Source organism: Nylanderia fulva, unplaced genomic scaffold (genome assembly GCF_048542155.1).
Source record: "Nylanderia fulva isolate GAGA-0341 unplaced genomic scaffold, ASM4854215v1 Scaffold337, whole genome shotgun sequence".
NCBI lineage: Eukaryota > Metazoa > Arthropoda > Insecta > Hymenoptera > Formicidae > Nylanderia > Nylanderia fulva.
The window spans coordinates 74,750-102,047 of NW_028190408.1; the positions used below are offsets into that span (position 1 = coordinate 74,750).

Here is a 27,298-nt window from a genome sequence, read left to right on the forward strand (position 1 = left end):
TTTATATAATTTTTTTTAATATGTGAATTTTTCTTTTTATAATGCATTTTAAATAAATTAAAAATTATCAGACATGCGGAATTAATGATTTATAATTAATATATTTTACGACGTCGTCAGACTTCATAATCACCGGCGTATCGTGAAGGGGATACATCGCTTTTTCACGTGTAATTTTTTGTAATAAATAGAATGTGGAATATAATGTTAAAAAAGTTATTTAATACTATTGTTAAGACCCAAAAATTGGAGGTAAATTTCTTGCATTATATAATAAGAGAGAGAGAGAGAAAAAAAAATATGTAACTGTAGAGGTTAACTTTTATATAAATACAATGATAAACTTTGTAATTAAAAATTATTACATAAAATTTGCCCTACATTTTTTCTGTTTTATATATATTATATATTATTTCAAATATAACAAATTTTTAATATTTCCCTTATTTTTTATTTATTATTTTAATTTATTTATTTTAATTTACAGGTATGCAAATATTGGAGATCAAGTGCGATGGCTCTGAAAATAAACAATATGTGTACCGATGCTGTGACTGCAGATCTTCTATCGTTAGAAGATAAAGAGAAGATACTCGAAGTAATAAATGGTAAAAGCACAGAAGATCTATTGCAGTGAGTTAATTATTCGTATAAGAATAATGTCGTATTTCGCAAAATCAATTTTTGATTATACACTTTTTATCGTTGAAATTATATTTATGTCAAGGTATTCCATAACTAAGAAGCGTGCGCAGAATTTGGAATGCCATCGGACAAATAATGGGCCTTATAAGTCTCTGGAGGATTTATTACAAGTTAAGGGAATGAATGACAAATGTTTGTACAAGTTCTACAAGTCGATCATATGTGGCAAGAAGAAGACAGGTTCTAAAAAAATTACACGAGGCTTAGTTCTAACACCGAAACCTACTACTACTCAGAAGGTTCGCACTTAACAAGAAATCAGACATAATTTTTAAATTAAATGTATCTTTCCTCTGTTATTTCTGTATCGTAAGAAATATTGCAGGATGTCAATACAGTATTAGGTATATACATAGGACCAGATATGATAAGTTGGTCATTGTTAAATCGAGATTGCCAAGTATTAGAATGGGATTACAAGTGCTTTCCACAAAGTAGGTTGAAAGTGAATATTCATTCTTTACTACAAATAGTAAGTAATCGCACCAAAAAATTACAAACACAATTCTAAATTTGTTATATAATAATAATAATTTAATTATTTTTGTGTTTTTCAAGTTTCCCATTATAAACTTAATCAAAAATATCTAATGTTTTCAAGATCTCGAATTGACCAGAATTGTCAGCTGTATTTTTATTTTTTTTAGACGTTACCAATAGCTGCAAAATTACCAAAAGCTGATCGATATATAATGCAAGAAATTGTTAGTAAAATGGGCTATCACAAGGACAGCCCACTTTATCAAGTTTATGTACAAGAATCTGTGATAACTGGTATCATTCTGTCATACCTGGCAACATCAAATATTAAATTTAACAGTATGAAAATTGTTTTGTACACAGAAAGTTATATTAATACTAGAGAAATTAACATTCATGATTATCGAAGGAAGAAGAAATAATTTTCTTCTTTTTACATAAAGGAAAATGATTACTGAATAATAAGAGAATTTTTTCTCTTAATTTATATTAATCATTGTGTTTAAAAATATAAGTTTAATGATTAAAAAGAGATAGAGTCTAGTCTTAAAATAAATAAAGTTACATTTATAATTATAAAGTCGAAAAAAATAATCCTTATTATTCTAGTATTATAATAACATTTCATATAAAAATTTTAAAGGAAAGAACCAACGTAAAAGCATGATTATAAATTTTTCAGGTACCACAGAGTTTATAACTAGCAAGGTATTTATACTGCGCCAGCGTATTTTACCAAAAATCTACGGACTTGAAATTGGTGACGAAGCTGTAGCTACAAAATACACGATGAACAAATTACTGCAGGAGAGTGACGGAATGATGAAGACCAAAGAACGGCTGCCGAGCGTATTGATAAATACGGAATTAAAAAACATGTACAACGCGCAAAATTCTATCTATCAAGAGCAAGTCAGTTGGTCTTTATTGATAGCATTAGCTTTTCTAGAATTGGTTGTACATCAAAGAACTGATATGATCGTTCGTAGTGATATATAAAGTCATTGTTTATCATTATCTAATAATGCCAAGAAGAGAATGATATTAATATTATCGATGAATTTATTTTAGAAATTGATGTTATATATTATCGTTATACATATAACAGCTGAAATATATATTTTTGTAATTTTGAATCTAAAAAGAAAAGTAGATCCGACGTTATCGATAACATTTGTATCATTATTGTATTATGTCAAAAATATCTTGACACTTCAAGTTATCCAAGATATACAAATAGATAACATAAAGGATCTTTAATAGAGTATTTATATATTTATAAACTTCAATATATGATTTGGACCATTTTGGAAATTTTCTAAATGATAGAAGGAATTGATAATTCTCGTAATATTCCATATACTCGCGAATGTTGTATTTCGTGAAAGTAATTAAAATGATTTACGAAATTGCGAGAATTATCAATAAGAATAATATATAAATATTATAGAGACTTTTCTTTCTGTACAGATCCATTCATTTATTATATCGTCACGTTTCATTATGCTATCTATTTATTTCCAAGTACGTATTGTATTGTTGCTCGCTGCTCGGATACAAACTCGTTTATCTCGTATAAGATATTTTTGCGACAAAAATAGAATTATCCGGACGACGTTTGCAAAAAACTATCGAGCAAGTATACGAGAGCAAAACGATGAGCTCGAGCCGATAAAGCTTCTCGGTGAAATGAAATATACATCTTCGTGTATTCTGTACCTATATTTTCTATTGTACAGAATATTTCTCGTGCTGAAATATATTCACATAATATTCTAATAACGACTCTTGAGATACAGTTACGGGAGACATTTATATAAGCGCTACTACTTTTTTAATCGGGCAGTGATACTGCAATGTGTTAAGAAAAAAAAAAAAGAAAATGTATACTTGTGTACGAAAATGGTGATCAAGCGTAAAGGGAAACACACCAAATCTTTATTTTTCATTCTATGTATCTGAGACTTGACTTTGGTTTACAACCGCGCTTAGGCTCCATCACGAAAATACGTACATGAACGTATCCGAGTTAAGCTTATACGCGACGAGACGTGTCCACGTAAGGATGTCGTAGAAAAAAATTTGGAAACTGTTTAAAATGTGAATTATGAAAAAAAAAGATGTATACAACAGATTGCACTGGGGAGGATTATTGTGACTTAATTTAGTTCTCTTTGTAAATGGAACGCATTGCTGTTTTTAAAACAGCGTCCAATTTTCTACGACATCCTGTGTATGAGAAAAAATGAGTAGTAATAATTACATCATTTGTTATGTACGAACAAGATTATTCGATTAATTCTGACGTTTCGGTAAAGGCTGCGCGCACCAAAACCAGTATATTTGTTATTGCACGTGTAGAGATATGTATTTTGCCACCAGGAATTTATTTTTTTTGTCAATTCCTTATCGAGCAGAAGATTATAAGAAAAATATATTTAGATATATTCATAAGAAAGAATTTATACGATTATTAATAATCGTTTAAATTAAAATTTTCCAAGAGTTTTTGATTAATAAGTGATTATAGGGAATTATTGGGGTGTCTCATTTCAATCGATCACCCGCAAAAACTTTTTCATTTTTGATTGTATAACAAATTGTTTCAGACAAAAATTGTTTGATTTGAGGAGGACAGAAGGTGGATGCTATAAACTTTTCTAAAAAGGGCTTTTTAAGGTCATTTAAAGGTCATTTGTTTATTTAATCGCTATATTTTTTTATATAAATTGATTCTTCGCAACTTTTTATAGTAAGTATTGCGAGAAATCGATTTATTATAAAAAAAGTAGTTCCATTTAAAAAAAAACAATTGACCTTCAACTGACCTTAAAAAGTGCTCTTTAAAAAAATAAATAGTACCATCCGTCTCCCTTTAAATAAAGCAATTTTTGTCTAAAACATTTTGTCGTACAATGAAAAATAAAAAAATTGTGGAGATTGATCGACTAAAATGGGATCTGTATAAGACGAGAATATATCTGTTTGCGAGAATCTGCATGCCAATCAATGTGTGACGATCAGAAAAATGATCTACAAAATTGTCAAACTGTCAAGTATCGTTAAATTCCAGGCATGTAAAAAAAAGAACACGTGTACCTCTAATTTCCAGTTCATTATCGATTGCTCTCTTGCCTCATATAATTACGCATATTATTACAAGCATTATCTATGCGGCGTGGAATTTATTTTGTATAAATGAATTCTATATTCTTAAAAAAAAGAGAGGAAAAGACGCATGGACGACATGTGATCGCGCATCTTACAGATTTATGTTACAAAGCGTGCGCAAATACTCCGTTTTTAATTTATATACCCTTCGTCCTTCGATTATATATATATATATATATATATATTATTCTCCGGATTATATTTATGTATAATATTGTACGTAGGTAAACTCGTGCTGCATTCACAGAGCATGCAGAAAATCTTTAGTAAAATCTATTTACCTCTTGATATTTATATTAACAAATTATATATGGACATACAATCTGCAATCGTATCATATCGTACAATAAATCGATCCGTCTGCATTTTGAATCGCATCGCCGCCAGATTTTTTCTTTTTAACACAATTTATATAATTATTAGAATGATACCCGATCAGACCAGCTGGAAACGAGTGTCGACATATATATACTGATATTTTATGTGTATATATATATATATATATATATATATATATATATATATATATATGTATACGTGTATATATACCTAATGTGTAATATCCATATACATGTATATATTTGCATTAAGTATATACACTATATACCTAACAATCATATATATTATATATACTATACGCATACAGGGTATTTCATATAGATAAATACATATTCGGAAATTGTGCCAGAGGAGAAAGAGATGTTTAAATTTTGACAAGAAATAGTAGCAACAGTTTGGATTCTTCCATCTACATATATGAAACACCCTATATATATATATATGTGTGTGTGTGTGTGTGTGTGTGCATATTTCATTATACAATACTATAACACATTGCAAAACGAGGGGCATTAAGTACGTACATTACTAATTCGTATAATTTACAACACTCTGTTATAATAACTATAGAAACGTTCCTATTGCATGCATTATGTATAAAATCTATTGTTTAAATATACAGTTCGGGGAAGGGCCGTATTAACCGACAATGTAATGCAAAACAAATTATTTACGACATTTTGTTAAATAAAACTACGTATATATATATATATATATTTTTTTTTTCTTCTCCAAAGATGTAAAAATTTTTGACACGTCAACTGTGCGTGTCAAAAATATGAATACTTAACAATTTTAATACGTATAATTAATTTCGAAAACAAAATCGAGAGATTCCAATAACTTGGGAGATTTTTCACATCACTAATAAAACATAAAGAGTCTGACAATTTGATGTTATATCCGCTATATAATAATAATAATAGGAGTCACGCTTCGAGCAACATGTGTATACAGACACATATTTGATAAGGCTAATTATAATTATATATTCTAAATTTATTCAACATTTACAATACAATCAGAGAGAGATTTCTCTTTATCATACTTTGGTTCGAAGATTATAATGAAAAAATGGGAACACACAACTAAAGAGACACACATATATGTATATAATATATGTATATATTTCTGGGCCTTTGAACGTCCCAATTTCCCGTAACTGTATACTCTTTCCTTCCGTTCTGTTCCAACTGCACATAATAATAATGTGTATCCGCAATAAATAATTTATGTCAACGGATTCTGGAGAAATCTAGAGAAGCACACAATTTTGTTTCTCCGCAAGGAAATATACTACAATAATAATAGTTAATTCACCATAGCATTCATTCAAGTATGGGGAAAAAGTGCACCAAGATGACGAGAGATTTACAGTCTAAAGAAAGGAGATAAAATATAAGTGTATATAATAAGACTACCGCAAGATTATACTTTCGTACAAGCGTTTCTCGGACGACGACACCGGACGATTGTCGGCACGCAATCGAGTTTCGAGACTCGTATTGCTTCTTTTAATTAGGACACACTACATTCCTACAAACTTTACGCGTCTGTGCGTGGAGAGAGAATGTATCTTCAAAATCATCCCAATTGTTTGGACTCACACACGCTCTACGGGGGCAGTAAAGTTATTAGAACGTAACACATTCTAGAATAACTCGATACAACAGGAAGAATTCACGATATGTGCTAAAGCTACACGATGAAAGAATATTAGAGCGGAAAGAGGGAAATATACTCGGCAAGTTCGCAATTGCTCTTTGAAATTGGTCCGATGCAAAGTGCACAATAACATTGACGATACATGTCGCTAAGAACGCTACATTTAATCAAACGTATTGAAGAAATACATTATTGCACGTAAAGGAAAGCATAAACTGAACAAGTGTTACTAATAAAATAAAACCGCGATCCATTATCGACTCTCTGATACTCTTCGATACATGGCTACTTGGTCGGAAACATTTCTCTATTATGTCACTTTGGACTAGAATTACATTAATTTAGCGATGGGCAGAGACAAATCAATTATTGCAAAACGAAAACATTTCGAATCGTTTTAAATATTATTGAAAAATCTTGAAATCATTTTGATGAGCAACGACTGCAAGATCTCATTTTAAAAGGCTTCTCGATATATTCTTTTTGTGTGTAACAATATATAACAATAACTTATGCTAAGAACACAATTTAATTAATAATATAATAATACAATAATTTATAATACTTGCAATAGAAAAATATACTCGTTCAAATATTGATGCACAATTCATATTAAAAGATTCTTCGAGATGTCAAGATTAATAAAAATTTCTAATATCCAATAATATTCGAAATAATTCGAAATTGACATATATATATATATATATATATATATATTGATTCGATTGCTTGAAGACTTGCAAGAGGGAAAATTTGAATGCCCATTACTGGATGTAGCACATGTGAATACATGACTAATACACTGCTGTTTGAAGATAAGACATTGCAAAAATTCCTACAACACAAACTTATATTACGAGACATTCATACCGAAATAATTCATTCACATACACTAAATAATGTAACTGATTTAAACGAAGCTAATGAAAGGATCCCACATCAAATACATAGGATTTTAGCTTTTGAAAGAATTGGCTGTTTTTTTTCATATGCTATAGCTTAAGTTGTAACTTATATTGAACAAAAATAGACAGTTATTGATTAATAGCCAGTCAAATTTAGCTTTAAGGCTATTACATCTTTTATTTGACAGTACATAAGTTACAACATTTGGAAAAAAATTAGAGCCAAAATCCTATATATTTGTCTTTTAGTAAGACGTCTTTTTTCAATCATTTTATCCAGCAGTATAAATCGCGGATATACAACAAAATCTATCTATCTTCGATTTCCTCCGTAGATCTTCCCCTCTTTAGGAAGTAAAAAGGCGAAGATTCAGTGCGCGGCACAGTAAGGCATACTACTGTTACGATATTTATCCATAGGACATATTTCGATATATATATATATGTATATATATATATTGCATTATATATATATCTTTAATGACGATAACATGAATTATACAACTATCGGAGAGTGTAAACTATCGATATAATAATAACATAAATTAACAAATTACTGGCTCGATCGTCATTCCACATTCGCACTCGCACGTGAAAAGGCAACACGCAACACATAGGACAAATCACATGATAGATACACACAGCGTAATGTGAACTGGACAGACTTTCTAACTCTTTTAACGCTTTACATTTAATTCATCGAATGTAAGCTAACATAAGTAAGTACTTACGCGAGTTTATTCAATATATGCGAATTATTATTATTATTTTTGTTGCTTCTCTTTTGCGCGATAAACGTCTAGAGCTCCACGTGTTCAACAATAATTAATCGAAGTCGCGAATCCATTGAAATCTCTGTCGCACTTGTTACATTATACAAGAGATACGTTGGTTTGGTTCGTTTCAAATAAATTCACCTCAAGTTTGATGTACCACGAATTCGATAACAATTACAATATTCTTTTTTTATTCCTCTTGTAGGAAAAACTACAAGAAGGGGAATGAAATACTCAGTCGAAAATAATATCACAGTCTGGAGATACACAGTGGAAGACTAAAGATGCTAACAAAGAAGAAAGAAACTTTTTTAATTGCTAAAGTGTTAAAGTGTAAATTTACTCCAGATTATCAACGACGTTTCCAGTCAATTCATTTAACTCGCTCAACTATTATCAATTAAACTCTTGATAAGAAAAGTTTTTGCGCACGAAAAAAAATTAGAACGATGCAAAACGTCGTAAGTGCATAAACAAAAGGATAATTGGTAACAAAATTGTTGTTAACAATTCCTATGCTACCTTCTCTCTATTTCACTCTCATACTAGTCTCCCCTTACTCCCTCGCACGATTGTGATATTATTTAAAAAGCTCTTTCGCTTCGTCGAGTTTCTCAGTCACGTAGTAAATATACACGATTTATCATATATATAATAAAACGTATCTTCTCTTTCCTCTACTTCTCCTGATCGAGCATTAAATTGTCGCAAGAAGAATGGGCGGGATAATAGCACAATCATTAAAAAAAAGTGACTAGCACATTCGCAACTCTTATTCGTACAATAAGCGAATCCGTTTCTCGACTGGACTCTTATTTATCGATGATAGACGTATATATCATACATGTATAACGCATTTATCATACACACGTAATAAAAATAAGTTGACGGATTCTCGTACAATCGATCCTCGAGTTACCACGATTTATCGGCAAGACACATTGAATTTAACGCTCGGGTTAAACGCGCGGTCTCTTTATTCATCTAAATTTGCATAATCTTTTGCAAATGATAGACATACATTAAGGCTCCGATCGTGTCAGATTGTGACGTCAGAGAACAAATTCTTAGATGCCATTTCAAAAGAACTTTTTGTTTCAAATTTTGTTAAAAACAGCATCTGAGAATTTTCGACGTGTATTTTCTCGTTTCTGACGTCACGATCTGACATAGCCGCGGCGAGGATCCAAGAGCCTTAATACATGTAAGTAAAAAGCAATTAAAGAATCTTATCTTTCCTCTCTCTCTCTCTCTTATTTCGCATTTACATTTGTATTATAAAGAGTATCTTTTATATTTATCATTTTGTACGTATGCTCAAATATATGTTTTATTATGCTAAAGTATATTCGCTTTGCATCCGCGCATTTAAGCCAATCTTAAGGCTCGCTAGTCCTGGATTTCCCTATATGCATTTTGCGAGTGCTCTATATCCGAAATAGAATGCATTTTATAAGATTCTGGCATTTATTAATCTTTATCTCTTCATAAAAAAGCGGATATATAAATCAATACTCTTCTCAATTTTTTATTTTTTAAATTTTTATCTGTATTATAGAAGTTTTGGAATAAAAATGTCATACGTCGTAATCAACGCCGGTCTTTTTTCATTAAAAAAAAATTAATCTGCAATTTAAAAAATAATTGGTATTATTTCGAGTGGGAAATTATTTATCTGTGTGTGCGATACACGCTAATTTAATCATAAATAATTCTATATAAAGTTGCAATAAATTTTAAATGTGTGTGTATCTTGTTTTCAACATAATATATATAAAATTAATAAAAAACTCATAAATTTATTTAAAAATAAAATAAAAATATTATGGATTAAATGTTGCGCTTAAAAATAATTTTACTACAATATGCGTGTTTTATGTGCGATGTTTGTTCGTGCATGTACATGTGCGTAATTTTTTATTCACAAAGAGAGTGCGTGTTAATACTCGTTGGAAATGATAGATAAAATCTTGATTGTCTAACTTGATATTTTTTTCTTCATTAAGATATTATGTTCTTAAATAGATCACGTATCAAAGGATATTATATCGTTCACGTTTATTATTCAAGTTTAATATGGCAATGTTACTTTCATTATCTTCAAAAAGGAGTGATATGCATATGTGGGTATCTCATAGAAACTTTTTACAAAACTCGTGTCACTAATGCGATCACTAATATGGTCGTTTTTTTCTTCTGTAATCCATCTTCGCCAGAGAGAAGAAGAAGAGCATTCAATTTCGAATATTACAAACTCCTGCTTATGTCTCATTAAATGTAGCTGCCGATTTGCTTGTAAAATATGAATAATGACGAGAAGAGGAGGAATTTACACGCGAGTTGTATAGATTGAATACATCGAGATAAAACTGTTAAGTTCCATTCCAGGGATAAGAATATTAATATAATAACGCGTATTTAATATATATATATATATATATATATATATATATATATATATATAATGCTGTCCTAGATCTCTCAAAGCATTATATTCCAATCTTTCGCCGAGACTGATAATAATAAAATGAAGATATATTCATTTCGCAAACGATCGAGCGAGTAATAGAATGCACTAACGTACTCTCTCTTTCTCTCTCTCTTTCTCTCTTTTTTTGATCTAGTACAGTCTTAGAGAATAGTTATTAAATATCTGTTATTGTTTATACATAGTCGAGTATAGTCGAGCAGCCTATAGTTTTGTTCAATGTGTGTCGTAGGTATAAACTTGGTAACTATATCGTCGACGAATCTTAATCGGTATACGTCTAAAGTTGAACAGTCATACGAAACAGTTGACCTCGAGACGATACTCGAAATATACGCGGGATGAGATTCAAAAGTAGGTGGTACAAGTTCTCTCTTTTGTGCTCGTTATACATTATATATATATATATATATATATATATATATATATATATATATATTTATATTTATGTATATATATATACTCTATGAAAATGTCGCGTGTCCTTTAGCGACGACGTTGTGTCTCTGCTCGTAGACAGTTCATCGAATGTCGGAGATGTTGGTTTTGCTGCCGAATATTTTGACTAGCTGATCCTCGTAATCGTCAATATTACGTTTCATAAGTTCCATACACGGGCCGAGCAAACGCTCAAAAGCCTCAACGTCCAAAACTGTAAACAACGATTTAAATAAATCAAATAATCCCTCGCTTTAGAGACGAAATTAATTTATTATTATTATTTGCGCAGGATCGATATTATAAAATCGCGCGCGCGCGTGTGTGTGTGTTTGATATAAATAGAAAATTTTACAAGGCGTCTCCTCAAATTTTGTAAAAACAGATTCACCGAGAATTTTCTGGTAAAAATAAAAATTTATTATAAACGTCTCAAGGAATACTAAATTATTTAAATTATTTATTAAAATTAATTAACTTATTAAATTTTTATTTAATTATTTATTAAATAAATAAAAATTATTAATTTATTTAAATATTATCTATTAAAAAATTGAATAATTTTCTACAAAAATCATTTATATAAGATCTTAATATTAAAGATAGATTATCAATAAAAAAATCACACAAAGTTTTAATAAAAACTGAAATTTTGCCACGATACATTAGACATATGTTTCTTAAGTGCTAAATAAGAATAAAATTAACAAAAGGACAATTTATCTTTAATTCCCTAAATTTTAATCAAATTCCATGAGAATTCTCTGATAAAAATAAAAATATAAAACAAAAAATAAATTTATTTAAATTATTTAATAAATAAATAAGAAATAATAATTTATATAAATATTATCTATTAAAAAATTGAACAATTTTCTATGAAATTTAAAATTTATATAAGATCTTGAGAGAGATATTAAAAATAAATTGATCAATCAGAAAAAATCACGAAATTTTAATAAAAACTTAAATAATGCCAAGATATGTTAAACATGTGTTTTTAAATGTTAAATGTTAAATAAGAATAAAATTAACAAAAGGTCAATGTTTAAAAAATTATCTGAATCTCAATCAAATTCCCTGAAAAAATACCAGGTTTTCGAAGTTTTTCCAGAAGTATTTAATTAATTTCAACAAATTAGTAAAAAATATTTAATTAAAATAAATTAGTATTCCTCGAAGACGTTTATAATAAATTATTTATGTTTCATATTTTTTATCTTTTTGTTTTACATATTTATTTTATCAGGAAATTCTCAAGGAATTCCGGAAATTTTTTACAAAATTTTAGACACCTTTGTTTTGAATCCATAGAAGAAATATCGCGACTCACTCTCTCTCTATATCTCTCTTTGATACACATCTAATAATAACAGTAATATATTACTTTAAATATCAATATTTCGTAAATGCGTTATTGACGCCTCTGTTATTGATTACCTATCAATTCGAGAAGTCGTGGGCTATAAAACGAAATAGACTTACATGCCAGTTTGATATCCCCTACAGCGTAGGCCGAAGCGGCGCGTGGTTTATGCGTCACGAGTGCCAGCTCGCCTAAATAACCGCCAGCCGGAACACGATTAATCTGCGCGATATTAAAGGTACTGGGTTAAGTGAGGAAAACAGAAATTTTCTTGGCGCTCCCAGTAGTCGTAGTCGTATATAATAAACGTAGCCCCGGATCCGTGAGTGAAAAACTGAATTATAAACGTAATAATAAATGACCTACCTCAATCTCACGGCCGTTCTCGCCGAGTATAGTGATCCTGACGATGCCGTCCTCGACGAAGTACATCCCGTCCGCGGTGTCGCCCTGCCTGATTATCTGCTGGCCGTCGGAATACATTTTCGGTACCAGAGCATCCGCTAGATTCATACGTTCGTAAGGCTGAAACAGAAGTTTCACGTTTATATTTTCCGACGTTAGAGGGCGCGATACACAATAATTTAGAATTATATTAATTTATTATATTATAATTATAATATTAATTATAATATTAAAATTATAATTATATTAATATATATAATATTAATACATTGTATGAAAATATTAATTTATAATTGTATTTAATCTTAGAATATGAAAAAGACTAAAGAGTTACTTAAGATGTACAGCGCAAACATACATAATCGATAAAAAGAAAAAAGAATGAACGATTGAAGCGTAATAATAATATACTTACCTCGAGAGATTTCAACATCGGCACTTTATTGATAAGGGCTTCGTACATTTTGCGCTTCTTGTACGCGGATTTGAGGAGAATACGTCGGAAGGTCTGTCTGTCCATGGCCCAGAGGGTGCCGAGGGTGACGGCCTTGACGGTGGCCGCTCTGGGCATGTTGTACAGGAGGGCCAGTTCTCCGAAAGCGCCGCGATTATCGTAAGTGTGAATCCGATTATCCGTCGCCGTGTTGGGATCCTTCACGTAAACGTCGAACTTTCCCCTAAAAACGCACCAAAAGACGTTATTAAAAGCGAATTTTGGACAGAAAAGACAGAATTGGTTGCTTTTTTTCGCATGTTGTAGCTTATGACTTGCTGAACAAAAGATGTAATAGCCTCGAAGCTAAATATTCGACAATTACTGAGTTACAGCAAGTCATAAGTTACAACATGTGAGAAAATCAACTGATTTTATTAGGCTTCAAGTTCATCTAGAATTTTATATAGGTTCAAAAAATCCTACTAATCATATAAAATTGAATCTTGGTAAGATCAGCTAGTTTTCTCATATCTTGTAGCTTATGACTTGCTGAACAAAAGATGTAATAGCCTCGAAGCTAAATATTCAACAGTTGCTGAGTTACAGGCAAGTCATAAATTATATGTGAGAAAATCAGCTGATTTTACTGAGATTCCACTTTATCTAAGATTTTATATAGGTTCCAAAAATTCCACTAATCATATAAAATTGAATCTTGGTAAGATCACCTAGTTTTCTCATATGTTGTAGTTTATGATTTAAACAAAAAATATAATAAACTCAAAATAATAGACAGTTACTGATTTATAACCAGTCAAATATAAAAAATTAGACTCTGCGTATTATTTGACTGGCTGTAACTCAGTAACTATCCAATATTTAGCTTTGAGGCTATTACATCTTTTGTTCAGCAGAACATAATCTACAATATCTGAAGAAAACAAACAAGAACCAAAATATGACATGTATTCGATGCTGGGCCCTGTCTGTCTTGAATAATTACGCGTAAAATAATTGTGCGTGCAATCGAATGATAAGATAATTTATTGATTGAACGATTGTTCGAATATTTTCAGCTCTAGAGAGTAAAAGAGCCCCGCGATCGAGCGACTGTGAGCTGCGCATCTCATCTTGGTTCATTGGAGCTTCCCGCTGAAGGGAGAAGCCTATCGATACGTTAAGTGTAATATATAAAGAAAAAGTATTATACCTCTCGATCACATAAAAGTTATCACCATCGTCGCCCTGTCGGATAATAAATTCTCCCGGTTGAACGGTTTTTTCGAACATCGCGTCAAGTACGTCCGCCATTTGTTCCTGCAAAAGTAAGGTTTTATTATTATACGTATAAATACACACTTTAGACACGGATATTATCATCGTACCAGGATTTAAAATATGTATCGGTTTTAAAATTGCAAATACGGAGTGTGTCGCGTGAATATATATCGTGGCAATAATGTATACGTGCCTCTGCATACGTAAGTGCAGTTTATATATACATATTACGAAAGAGAAATTTCACGAGACACGCTTTACCAATAACTTATAGTTGATAGATTCTTAAAATGATATAAAACATTGATTTTTTACTCGCTCGAAAATCTTCAGACCCCTCTTTTCTCCCGTTTCCTCGCGAATTTTCAATCTCGATATAATTAAATCTCTCTATATACATAATATAAAATATTTTTATAATATATTTTATATTATATTATAACAAAATATAAATATTATATATAAAATGGTAATATTTTTTTAATAATAAAAATATATATGCATAAATTAAAAAATATATATAATATAAAAAAATATATAGCATCTATTAAAATATCTAAATATAAATAAAACATAAATATATATTAAATAATTACGTGTCTCGTATCACAAATTTTATTGAATATTATCTAATAGTCAAGTGACGATCGCGGATATTATTTGATTTGGCTCGAACAAATCAGCGATGATGAAAGAAATAATTATCTTAAACACAGTGTGCTGAGTTGGCAAGAGCAATTGCTCCTAATAAGAGATTATTCGTGGATTTCTTGGTATCTCGCCGAGCTGGCGCGAATATCGAAGTAAGTCGCTGTTATATCTATTCCTGTTTGCGATCCACGTCTAATGAAAGCACAGATGTTTAACTCACCACGTCTAGAGCGCGAAACAGAAGTATGTTCTTGACGCTCTCGCTGAGCCTTTGTCGCTGCTCGTCGCTCTTTGGATGGACCATCTGAAATCAATGAACCGAATGTGAATGCGAAGTTCAGCTTAAGATTAAACGCTGCTTATATAGAATAAACTACTCTATGATCCAAAGTGTTTAAACGATCTCTCTCTCTCAACTAATAATGAGGAAAAATACGTATTTCACAATAATATATATATGAGTCTATAAATAAAACTCGTGCAAATGTACGATGTTTTCATTCTCAAAGCTAGTGTTTTTCCTTTCTCGAGGCTTATAATAATTATAATTTACTCGCATGAATTATTGTTTGTAGTTATTTTATCGCTAATTATTTTTATTTTAAATTATTGTTTATAGTTTCATTGTGTTACTTTCTTATTATTATTGGCTGTATCAATATATTTGCCATATTCATCGTCCCACGTTACCTATCTATCCTTTAAGTAATTCTTGAACTTTCGACTTTAGAAACTAATTTTATAAGATTTTGCGAGATAGAGAAGGAAAAGAAAATGAGAGTTCAATTCTCTCTAAAAGCAGCGAGCAAATTCGATACTTTAACTCTGATATTGCTTTTACATTATACTTGGTGTAGTGAACTTTGACATATCTCTCCCATCCTCTCTTCACTCAACATTATTTCGGAGATGAAGCACATCAAGTTTGGAGAACTGTCAAGCGATGTACGCAGTTTTGCGTTCTAATTATTGGCAACTATGGAAACGTCGAACCTACACGTTTATTATTTTTTTTTGTCGTAACCAGAAACGGTTAATTACAAAAATTACGCGTCATTTGCGTGTGTCGAAATTTTAATTTTAATATCTTTCTGCGCACATATTCGTCTCTCTAACATCTATTTTAATATCCATAGGTATACAGAAACGAGACATAATCCCTATAATACAGAAACGTACATAGTCCCCATAATAATCACTATAAATTTTTCATACGTAGGAAAACAGCACTTTAGTTAAAAGGTTCCATTTTTCAGAGAAGCTACTTATTCGCTTTTCGTTCCGGGGCCAGTGAAAATGTTACGTTACATCGTCCGCGCATTTATATTTGAAAATTTCACTTCCTCCCTCCTTCAAGCGTTGCTATATTAAAATTAATTATCTCTAAACAAACTTGGAGCGTTTCATTCCCCTCGCGAAGTGGAACAGTACGCGAGTAGATTCAGTAGGAATATATACATAGCCGTGAGAGTAGATTTTTTTTTATTCCCGACTTGTGCCACGACACAACTTTACTCCTGCCACGCGCGCCAGGTAGGGTAATCAGTCCTCTCCACAAGCGGGCGAGTGCTTTGTTTCGTTATCGGTCGCAATTGTTGAATACAAAAGCGATCAATTTTGTAGAGAACCGCTTCTCTCTCTCCCTCTCTCTCTTTCTGTCTCCATCCATCTTCCATTCCTATTGCGGACGTATCCCATCTGCGAGCATTGTTGATTGAAGACTCGGTGGCTCAGGCCACCGATCAGCTGTTTGGTCCGACTCTGTCACCTGTAAAGTTGTTATTTCGCCGAGCACGTTCGCACGATGTCGCATTATCTTTTCATGTCAGCAGGGGAGTATCCCGTTATATTTCAACCAAAGATTCCTCGGCCGGAATTTTGAATCGATTTTTTTCTGAGCTCTCAACTCAGTCCCCTGAATAAAAATTCTATTAAATTCAAGTAACATGATATGGCAAAAAGAGCCAAGCAGTTAAGGCGCGTGTGTATTTTAAAATTGTAAAATTATTATTATAAAAAAAATTCAAAATTATTGTTTGTTATAAGTTCTATATATATATTAAACATCATTATTTTATTATAAGATTATTATTATTAATTTATTATAAAATTATTGCGAACTTCGACTCCTGGATCCTCACAGCACCCATATTAAATTATGATGTCAGAGAGAATTTTGCCATTTTTTAATGAAAAGCTATTTCGATGAAATACTACTTCACATGGCTTTAATACTCTTAAAATACCTCGAAAATTATTTTTTTTCTTTGATTGGGCCTCATATTACAGTCATTTTACAATTGTTGATTGATTATAAAGGAAAAAGGAGGTTTTCGAGGTATTTTCAGAGCTAAAGCTATCTGAAGAGCTGTTTCGTCGAAATATCTTTTTATTTCAAAATGCCATCTAAAAACTTTTAGCCGCTGACGTCACAATTCCAACATGGTCGAGGAGGAGCCAGGAGCCTTCAAAATTATTCAGATTTTTATTACAGATTCTATTAAATCAAAGAGATAAAAAATGGCAAGAGCCAGGTAGTTGAGACGCGTATATGTTAAAATGATAAAATTATTACTATCATTATAAAATGATTGCAAATTTAAAATCCCTATGTTGTTCTAAAAATCTATTATAACTCCGAAGAAATTAATGTCTCGAAAAATGTATTCGGCCCTCTGGAGTTTCTTTTTCGCTCGCAAAATTTCAAACCCTCCTGGCCGAGGAATCTAACAATAAAAAAACCTGCTGTAAGTATAACTTTCCGTAAGTGAAACGCAGTTAAGAATCTTGCGTGCGTAATTTTGCGTAGAATCTTCCGTCGCAGTCTCTTTTAAAAAAGACGCAGGTCGCCCCAGTTTCTTCTACGCCTTGTTGTCCTGGTCTCGTTGTAGCACGTAGCGAGAAAATGTGATCGGTCGGCCTAGCAAGCCTATAGAAAGAGAGAGAGAGAGAGAGAGAGAGAGAGATCGCCGATTTTCCTCTTCGTGTAACCAGCCACCACGGGGCGCCGATAATCGGATTCACCGGGCTCTGTCTTTGTGAAAATACTCTCTCTCTCTCTCTCTCTCTTTCTCTCGTCAAACCCGACCCTTCGCAAACCTTACACTCTCTATACATACACACACACACACATATACATGTAACACCCCTTTCTCCCTCATTCACGGGTGCGCGCTCACGTGCACGGGCGTACGCGATGCCACACACACATACATTCATACACACACATGTAAATCACGTCCAGGTTATCGAACACGCGACCTGACGTCACAAAGGTACATCGCCGGCCTCGCATCGCCGAGCAAAGTAACTCTCTTCGCTCGCGTTTCGTCACTCGCGCGGCAGCGAGCCGAGAAAGAGTGAGAGAGACGGAGAATGCGATGCTTTAATAGACTATGATATATTATATACCTCTACTACTACTTTACAAGCGTACACACGTATATCAGCGCGGTGTATGACGACGTTTCGTAACGAGAGAGAGACTATTTTCTGCCGCTACACCGAAAAAAAAAAAAAGACCTAAACCGCCTCTGTCGAAGACGCGAGCCGACGTTCTTCAGCGAAATATCAACGAGAAATATATGCAACGTTTAATATGTATGACGTAAATATGTTTTTTGAAAATTCATCAGCATCGTCTCGCTCTTTCTCTCTCTCTTTCTCTCTATGAAAATATAATTAAAATTAAAATACATTAACTTGGTATATAAAAAAAAAGAACCTTGTCGATGAGGAAATCGCCATCGATTTACATAAATATACATCTTTCAGCTTGATTACTTATTTCTTCACTGAATTCTCGTTATTTCGATATCCTTGCATATGTAACACATTCTTTTTGGTGACACTTCGGCGACGTTTCGTCGATTAAGTATTTTCGTGTATCGGTTTTCGTTGATTCCGCAAAAATCAGGTGGTTCTAAGTATGGTAAACATATAAAAATGTATACTTCCGCAGGTTTCTCGTTGCTGAAAAAAATGTATTAATATATCGATTATATCATTAAATTATATAATTTAATATATTATAAATAATACATATATAATATATAATTAAATTATAGTACATAAATAATAAAATATGTATAATAAATAATATATAATAAATATAAGATATATATAAATATATAATAAATAATAAATAATTAATGATCGATATATTAATATATTAATATCTGATCACAACGAAAGACTTTGATACGACGATGTAACAAAGTGAGCGACTCTTATTGAGAAAAACACTGCTTTTCGAGTAAAATGATTGTGGATAAATAATATATCAAGGCAATGGAACAAATTGATTAGATTGTAAGTCAGATTCAACAATTATTAACAAAATGTGTCGTGAATCATAACTTGTTAAGTCAACTCATAATCTTGTTCAGCCATCTGTATATAAAGTCGTATTTTCCCTCTTTTCTCGAAAGATAAAGAGACAGGAGGTCTCGTAGCTTTGCAAAAGATTTGTCTCGTTATCGAAAACGTGCAAAAAAACAGTAACCATAATAATATACAGGATGTTAAAAAATTAGACAAACTTCAAAGGGAAAAAGAAGAATTGAAAATATAATTTAATTTTAATACTACATGATATGAGATATAAATTTGTGACCTTTGTATTCAAATTAATGGAGGAATTTTTTAGCTTTTACTGTAAAGAGCTTACTATAATACTTTAATTACTTTTATGTTTTTGTTCAAGATTAAAACACAATTTAATTTTTCCACTTATACGTTGGTTTATTATTTAAGGTTTCTGGATCCTTGTAGAGACCATGTTGGATTGTGACGTCAGAGGTGAGAAAGCACACATTAAAAATTCTTAGATGCCATTTCGACATAAAAAGATATTTCAGATGACTCTGCACATTCTTAAAATATTCTTTTCCCTTTATAATCAATCAATAATCATTAAACGTCAAAATGACGTCATTTTGATATTTAATGACGTCAGTTTGCTGCTTAGAGCATTTTACAGTTGTTGATTGACTACCAAGAGAAAAAGAATAATTTTCGAGGTAATATAAGTCATCTCTCTGAAGTAGTGTATTTAAAAATGGCATCTAAGAATTTTTGACGTGCGCTTTTTCTCCTCTGACGTCATAATCTAACATAGCCGCGGCGAGGATCCAGGAGTCTGACGTCACAAACTCTATTTCTTTCCATATGACGTAAAAACTGAAAACGTCATAGAGAAAAATAAGTATTAACAAAAAATGTTTATTTTAAAAAATCTAATTTCCCCTATAATTTTTTTAACATCCCGTATCAGGGTGTATACTCAAATCTTAGAAATAAATTCTAAGTACATTTGTTCAAATATCCAGGTAAAATTAATAAATATTTTTAATATAATTAATGAAACAATAAAAATACAAATTAATAATTAATAAATATTTTAAATAACATTTAGAATACAATTTTGAAATAAGTTTATGTTATACATAATTTTTAACATAAATGAAGTATTTTTTTAATATAATAATGTAATATAGTATTATATTATAATAAAAAATATTTTACTATATACTTTATATAAAACTAATACATTTGATATTCTTTAAAACTATATTTTGAGATCAAAATGGCAATTTTTTAAAAAATTCCCCGAGTTCAAATTAAATTCTGATAATTCCAGGATTTTTCAAGAACAAAATTACTTGAGAATTCCAAGTTTTTCCAGGGAGTATACACCCTGTGTACATATTCTAACGAATGATTACCTTGAAGCCTTCATCTTCCTCGTCATCTTCAGGATTGTACGTCTCCGCGAAGACGCTCTTCCTTCTGGAGGCGAATCGGCCGACTGGTGGCTCTAAAAAAAATGCAAAAGAGACGCATATTTCAATCTAAATCTATAACACGATTAATTTGAGAACTAGGCGTAATGATAATTTGCAACTTGGAATAATTACGCTGCCGAGAGAAGGAAAGAGGGAGCAGGGAAAAAAGAGAATCTCTGAGAACCCGTCGCGTATACAAGAGCAAAAAAATAAAATTATCTGCCGCTCAATTATGTAAATGCAAAAGGTTACGCGCTGGCTCGTTTTAGTCGTTAACTGCGGTAAATTCCCGGTTTCTGAGATAATTATGAGAGAGAGAGAGAAGTCGCGCAAGTTGAAATTTATTTCGATCTCAAAATTTCGCAGATATTTCAGGTATTTTTATAAATATAAATTTTTTTTCGCGACAACAACTTGATATCAAAATGTCATTATTTCGTCATAAAATATATTTGTATACGGGGTATTAAAAAATTAGACCCACAAATTTTGAAGGGAGATAGAAGACTTCGAAATAAACATTTTTCATTAATACTATTTTTCTCTATAAATAAAACGTAACAAATATATAAAAAAAAATTCGCTTTTTTACAGTAAACGCTTAAAAATTCATCCATTAATTTTAATACACAAAGATAACAAACTGAAAAGTCACAAACTCATATTATTGTTAAAATGTTGTAGAGAAAATTAATATTAACAAAAAATGTTTATTTCAAAGTTTTATTTCTCCCTTCAAAATTTGTCGGATTAATTTTATAATATATTATAGTATTATTTCGCTAAGTGTAATATATTATTTCGCTGTCATATATGTGTAATATAGAGTTTCCCTTATGTTACACATCAAAAATAATAATTTTACATGAAAGAGACAAATCGGAAAAGTAGAATGATCTTGAGAGATGCAAAAGTTTATTACGTTTTCCTCCTCTCTTTGGATTTATTAAAAAAGCTTGAAGAGAAGTTCAAAAGACGGAAAAATATATAATGTAACTTTAATAACTGTTATTTTAAAAATGGCGGCTTCCTTTTACTTAATAAATGTGGAATTCACGAATTTGCGAACAAACTCTGTCAATTTTTGTGTCCGTTTATTTTTCTTCATAGATAAATAAAGTTAAGTGTCGAAAAAGCGTTTATTCGGGTTCTTATACAAGATATCCTATTTTAACTTTGCTATTTTGCATAAACTAAGGCTTCCACTAAAAAAAGGTTTCATACAAAAATTATATGATTTCGAAGGAGACAGCTTATCTTATTCTAGAGAAAGGTATTTTTAAAATTTTTAAATCATCATATTTGGCGTAAAAAATTGTTAGACTGGAATAATCGAAAAATAAATAATTTAGATATTTTTTTATACATTTAAAAAAATGTAAAAATATAAAAATAATTATAAAATATATTCATTTTTCAAATAATCTTACCTTCATAATTTTTTGCATATAGAATACTGAAATATATATAAATCAAATAGTGCAAGAAAAACTTATTCTTAAACTGATAAAAAAAATTGCAATTTGCATTTTTTTTTATAACTATGTGTTCTTCTTACACCAATTGATTTATCTCATTATTTTACGCAGAAAATTATGAAGATAAGATCATCGAAAAATAAATATATTACGAGATTTTTTTTTTGTTAAAATATGTGTCAGAATAAAATATCTCATAAATTCATTGTTCAGCTATTCTACTCAAGGAACAATTTTTTACGTCAAATATTATGAGAAATCGATTTATATAAGAAAATTGATGAATTAAAAAAATGACAATAATATAAAAATATTTATGACATCTTCCTCGAAAAATAAATATATTACGAGATGTTTCATATTTTTTATTCAAATGTGTCAGAATAAAATATCTCATAAATCATTCATTTCTCAGTTATTCTATTCTAATTTTTTACGTCAAATATCACGAGAAATCGATTCATATAAAAAAAGTGCTGAATTAAAAAAATAATCTAAGATCTCGAAATATTGATGACATCTTCCTCGAAAAATCCCACAATTTTGGTGAAACATTTTTCGATGAATTTTCGAGGAATCTCCGAAGTTGACACGGGACACCCTGTATAATATTCGAGTAGATAAAATTAAAATATTCGCACCTTTATCATCCAGCGGCTCGATGACGGAGAGCGACATTTGGAAGAAATGAGGAAGACACACAAGAAGAGAGAAAAAGACGAAGACACACAGAGTTCAAGAAAGAAGGTGAAACTTCTCCCAGTAGCACACTTTTTTTTCGCACACTTGTGACACGAAACAAGTCAAATATATCGAAGAGAAGCGATATCCCTATCGCATCTGACTCACGAATTTATCACAATAATAATCGACCATGAAACACCGGCGCGAAATAAATGTTTCTCTGAAACACACCCGTGTAAGCATGAAAAACAAACAATTTTCCGCGCAATATTCATTAATACATTCATTATACACTCATTTCTTACGACATTTTTCTCCCGACGTTCTAACATATCATCGTTTTAATTAAAATTTAAATTAAAAATTTAATTTATGTATTTAATTAAAATTAATGGTTAACAAATATTCTCAATCTTCTCGAAGAGAAAAGAAGTGACATTTGTGTGAGATGTCACTTTATTTTTTTCCCGAAGAGAAAATTAAAAAAAAATTAAAATTGCATAAAGATCGCGAAAAAGGATGAAATTAAATGATCGTTTTAATTAAAATTAAAATTAATTTATATATTTAATTAAAATTAATGATTAAAAAATATTCTCAATCTTCTCGAAGAGAAAAAAAATTGACATTTGCGTGAGATGTCACTATTTTTTTACCCAAAGAGAAAATTAAAAAAAAAATTAAAATTACATAACAATCGCGAAAAAGAATGAAGTTAAATAATAAAAAAAATATTAACAATCTTCTCGAAGAGAAAAAAAATTGACATTTGAGATGTCACTATTTTTTTCCCAAAGAAAAAATTTTAAAAAATGGATAAAAAAGGCGAAAAATATGGTAAAATAAAAGAAAAAAAAAAGCGAAAATCTCGATCAAAAAATCGGAATTCGAGAGGGAATATTTCGCGACACGCGCTCGTGTTGTGCCGGCTAAGAAGCGCTGGACCAAACTGCCGAAAGCGAGGAAACCTCTCGGGCGCGCAGACTCTCGGAGAAGTCCGGCCAGGTCGGCGAGCCGAACGTCGTCGTTTACGTACCCGTTTATTTTTTTCACGCACTCTACATCTATCTCTCTCTCACTCCGTCTCCGAACGAAGAGGAGGAGGAGGAGGACGAGATTCCTCGGACGCGACTCGGGGCCGAGACTGATCTCACCCCGCTCGACGCTCTGATAATATCTTAAGCTATTCGGGGAAGGAAGATGGCGGGGTGTCTATGGGGGGAGAGAACCACGTGAGGGATGAGAGACGCCGATGTGGAGGGATTCCGATCGATTATCGACCTTCAATCCGCGAGGAAAACCGAGAAATGCGCCTAATGATGATGATTAAAGCGGGAGCAAACTCGATTTTTTTCGGAATTAAACTCGTTAATTCCGCGACGATTTTTATTTCCCTCTTTTCTGCGATAGGATTTCGAATTTTTGAAATTCTCGAATTAAAAGGAATATATTAATATGTGGAAAAATTATTTTAAACTATTATTCAGAGAAGAGATATTTTTGTTTATAGAGGTTTTTTAATATAAAATTAATTTATATTCAACAAAGTGTCTTCAAATTTTGTAAAATTTCCTTCAGAAAATTCCTTGATCAAAATAAAAATGTAAAACAAAAAGATAAAAATATATAAAACAAAAAGTAATTGATTATTGAATAATTAATTGATTGTTAAGTGATGATTAAAGCGGGAAAAAACTCGATTTTTTTCGGAATTAAACTCGTTAATTCCGCGACGATTTTTATTTCCCTCTTTTCTGCGATAGGATTTCGAATTTTTGAAATTCTCGAATTAAAAAGAATATATTAATATGTGAAAAAATTATTTTAAACTATTATTCAGAGAAGAGATATTTTTGTCTATAGAGGTTTTTTAATATAAAATTAATTTATATTCAACAGGGTGTCTATTCAAATTTTGTGAAAAAATTCCCTCAAAAAATTCCCTGATAAATTTCCTGAAAATTAAAAGGAATATATTAATGTTTTTAAACTATTATTCACAGAAGAGATCTTTTTGTGTCTATAGAGGTTTTTTAATATAAAATTAATTTATATTCAACAGGATGTCTATATCAAATTTTGTAAAAAAATTCCCTCAGAAAATTCCCTGATAAATTCCCTGATCAAAATAAAAATGTAAAACAAAAAGATAAAAATATATAAAACAAAAAATAATTGATTATAAACGTCTCAAGGAATACTAATTTATTTAAATTGTTTATTAAATTATTATTTATTTGTTTATTAAATAAATAAGAAGTACTGATTCATTTAAATATTATCTATGAAAAAATTGAACAATCTCTTATAGAGATAAGATCTTGATATTGAAAATAGATTGTCAATAAAAAAAAATTACATATTAAATATTGCCAAGCTATGTTAGACTTATGTTTTAAGTGCTAAATAAAACTAAAATTAACAAAAGAATAATTTTGAAAAAATTCCCTTCATTCCAATCAAATTCCATGAGAATTCTCTGATTTTTAAGATTGAACGAAATTATCTGAAAATATCAGGTTTTCAAGGTTTTGCTATACACCATAATATAAGTCGGAATTATTTAAATTAGTGTGACAAATTTGTTGATAAAATTATATTCAACAATTTTCATTTTCACCCAAATTATGTTCAAGCGAGCTGATGCTCAAATAACTTGAGAAAAAATTTATATTCGATAAAAGGGAGAAGGCGATGTCTATTTTTATTTTTTTCTAACAAGGGGGATTGTTTGCCGAAATATGTGACTAAAGTTTGACGATAAACTAATTTCATTTAAAAAAAAGATATTCTTATAAAATTGCGTCTCGCAGGTATCTTTTTATTCGTGCGATGATAGATCCTAATAATAACATCTATCGAGTAAATCTACGAGATTTAAGGGATTTCTTCCTAATAATAAGAAAAAATTGAAAATTGAATTAACTCCCTCTAAAGAAACAGAAAAACAGAGCGATATATCGTTTCTCGAGATAAAGACGGATATCCGGATTAGAGGGAGAAAAACAAGAGGGTAAAAATTACCTATAGATCGAAAAATATCTACAGTTCCATCAAATTAAATAAAACTTTTATGTGCAAATAAATACGTTTCGAATTTTTTTTTTTTTTTTTTTTTTTTTTTTTTTTTTGACATTTCACGTATCGTGTTTGTCTTAAGTATCCTCGAGCTTCTATCAATATCGGTTACACTAATCCTCGACAAATAATTGCGTTATCAGTATTTTACACTCGTAATTAATTCCAGGTATCAAGTGTACGTTATTTTAACGTCAAATGACGTCATTAGATGTCAAAATAATCCCAGGTAGCAGACTGTCATCATTGAACATCAAAATAACGTCATTCGACGTCAAAATGACATCATTTTGATCATTTTGACATTTAATGACATCATTTTGACATGCAATGACATCTCAGGTAGCAAACTGACGTCATTAGACATCAAAATGACAACAGATGTCAAATGACATTAGATGTCAAAGTGACGTCATAGACGTCGAAACGACGTTATTTTGACGTTTAATAATGTCAAGTTTGTTATTTGAGATATATTACACGTCTTCCTTTATTGTAAAATAATCGACATATTCGAGTTAATCGCAAGAACAATATCTCGTTGATTGGAAAAAAAAGAAAAAAATCGTCATCCGCTATTATTAAATTTGCCGATCAGGAGACAAGACACGACGCGGACGGAATAAATAGCGAATTGTTCCGTGTCATTAAATTATTATTCATCTATATATCTACCTTGAGCCGCTAAATTACTGGTATAGTATATTCTTCTAGTTATAGCCGTCATATTACGTACGTGATTCGGAAATAAAGCGCGAATCTCCGCGAGTGACGAGTCAATTGACGTCCCGAGGTGGAGGGAGGAAAAAATCGACCCTGCATACACGAGAGTTCGCCAGTTTTATAACCACACAACCGATATCGATCTCGCAAGCTCGACGAGCTCCTCCTCGAGAGCTGCTTTTACCAAGCAGCGTCGATTGACGCTAATCAGAATCGGTGTTAACTGGTGCTATCTCTATCTCTATCTCTCTCCCACCAGGTGCTATATAATCTCGGATTCTCGCGTACGTTAGAAAAAGAGCAGCCATAAGCGACGATAGAGTTGACCTTTGACCCGGACGAGCCTTCCACGTCCTGCCAATTATCCTCTTCCCGACGATCTGGCCCCATTGAAAATTTCATTATACCGTCTATGATCTTTAAATGTCAAATCTCTATTTTTTTTT

General features: G+C 31.0%; 2 protein-coding genes across 5 annotated transcripts in view; one reads left to right on the forward strand and one right to left on the reverse strand.

The window, feature by feature from the left end:
- LOC114937878 (transcription elongation factor, mitochondrial) lies at positions 1–2,797 on the forward strand. Of its 2 annotated transcripts, none has more exons than XM_029311552.2 (6): positions 1–252; positions 488–633; positions 728–944; positions 1,031–1,177; positions 1,353–1,524; positions 1,868–2,797. In XM_029311552.2, exons 1-6 carry the CDS (start codon positions 193–195, stop codon positions 2,182–2,184), a joined length of 1,059 nt encoding a protein of 352 aa, XP_029167385.2. In that variant the 5' UTR covers positions 1–192; the 3' UTR covers positions 2,185–2,797. The 2 variants fall into 2 exon arrangements, with proteins under 2 accessions (XP_029167385.2, XP_085341179.1); XM_085485053.1 differs by having other exon boundaries at positions 1–170.
- Positions 2,079–27,298, reverse strand: part of Pka-R2 (cAMP-dependent protein kinase type II regulatory subunit) — a 26,023-nt gene continuing 803 nt past the window's right edge. The window contains exons 1-9 of one of the 3 annotated variants that reach the window (XM_029311555.2): positions 24,088–24,216; positions 23,009–23,271; positions 20,830–20,921; positions 15,324–15,407; positions 14,385–14,491; positions 13,154–13,415; positions 12,700–12,858; positions 12,453–12,555; positions 2,079–11,181 (exon numbers count right to left, since the gene is read on the reverse strand). In XM_029311555.2, the coding sequence (XP_029167388.1) occupies positions 11,051–11,181; positions 12,453–12,555; positions 12,700–12,858; positions 13,154–13,415; positions 14,385–14,491; positions 15,324–15,407; positions 20,830–20,921; positions 23,009–23,045 (975 nt within the window). In that variant the 5' untranslated portion in view covers positions 23,046–23,271; positions 24,088–24,216 and the 3' untranslated portion in view covers positions 2,079–11,050. Of the gene's footprint in view, positions 11,182–12,452; positions 12,556–12,699; positions 12,859–13,153; positions 13,416–14,384; positions 14,492–15,323; positions 15,408–20,829; positions 20,922–23,008; positions 23,272–23,356; positions 23,598–24,087; positions 24,217–27,298 lie in introns of those variants that run through there. The other 2 variants (XM_029311556.2, XM_029311553.2) reach the window with 2 other exon arrangements.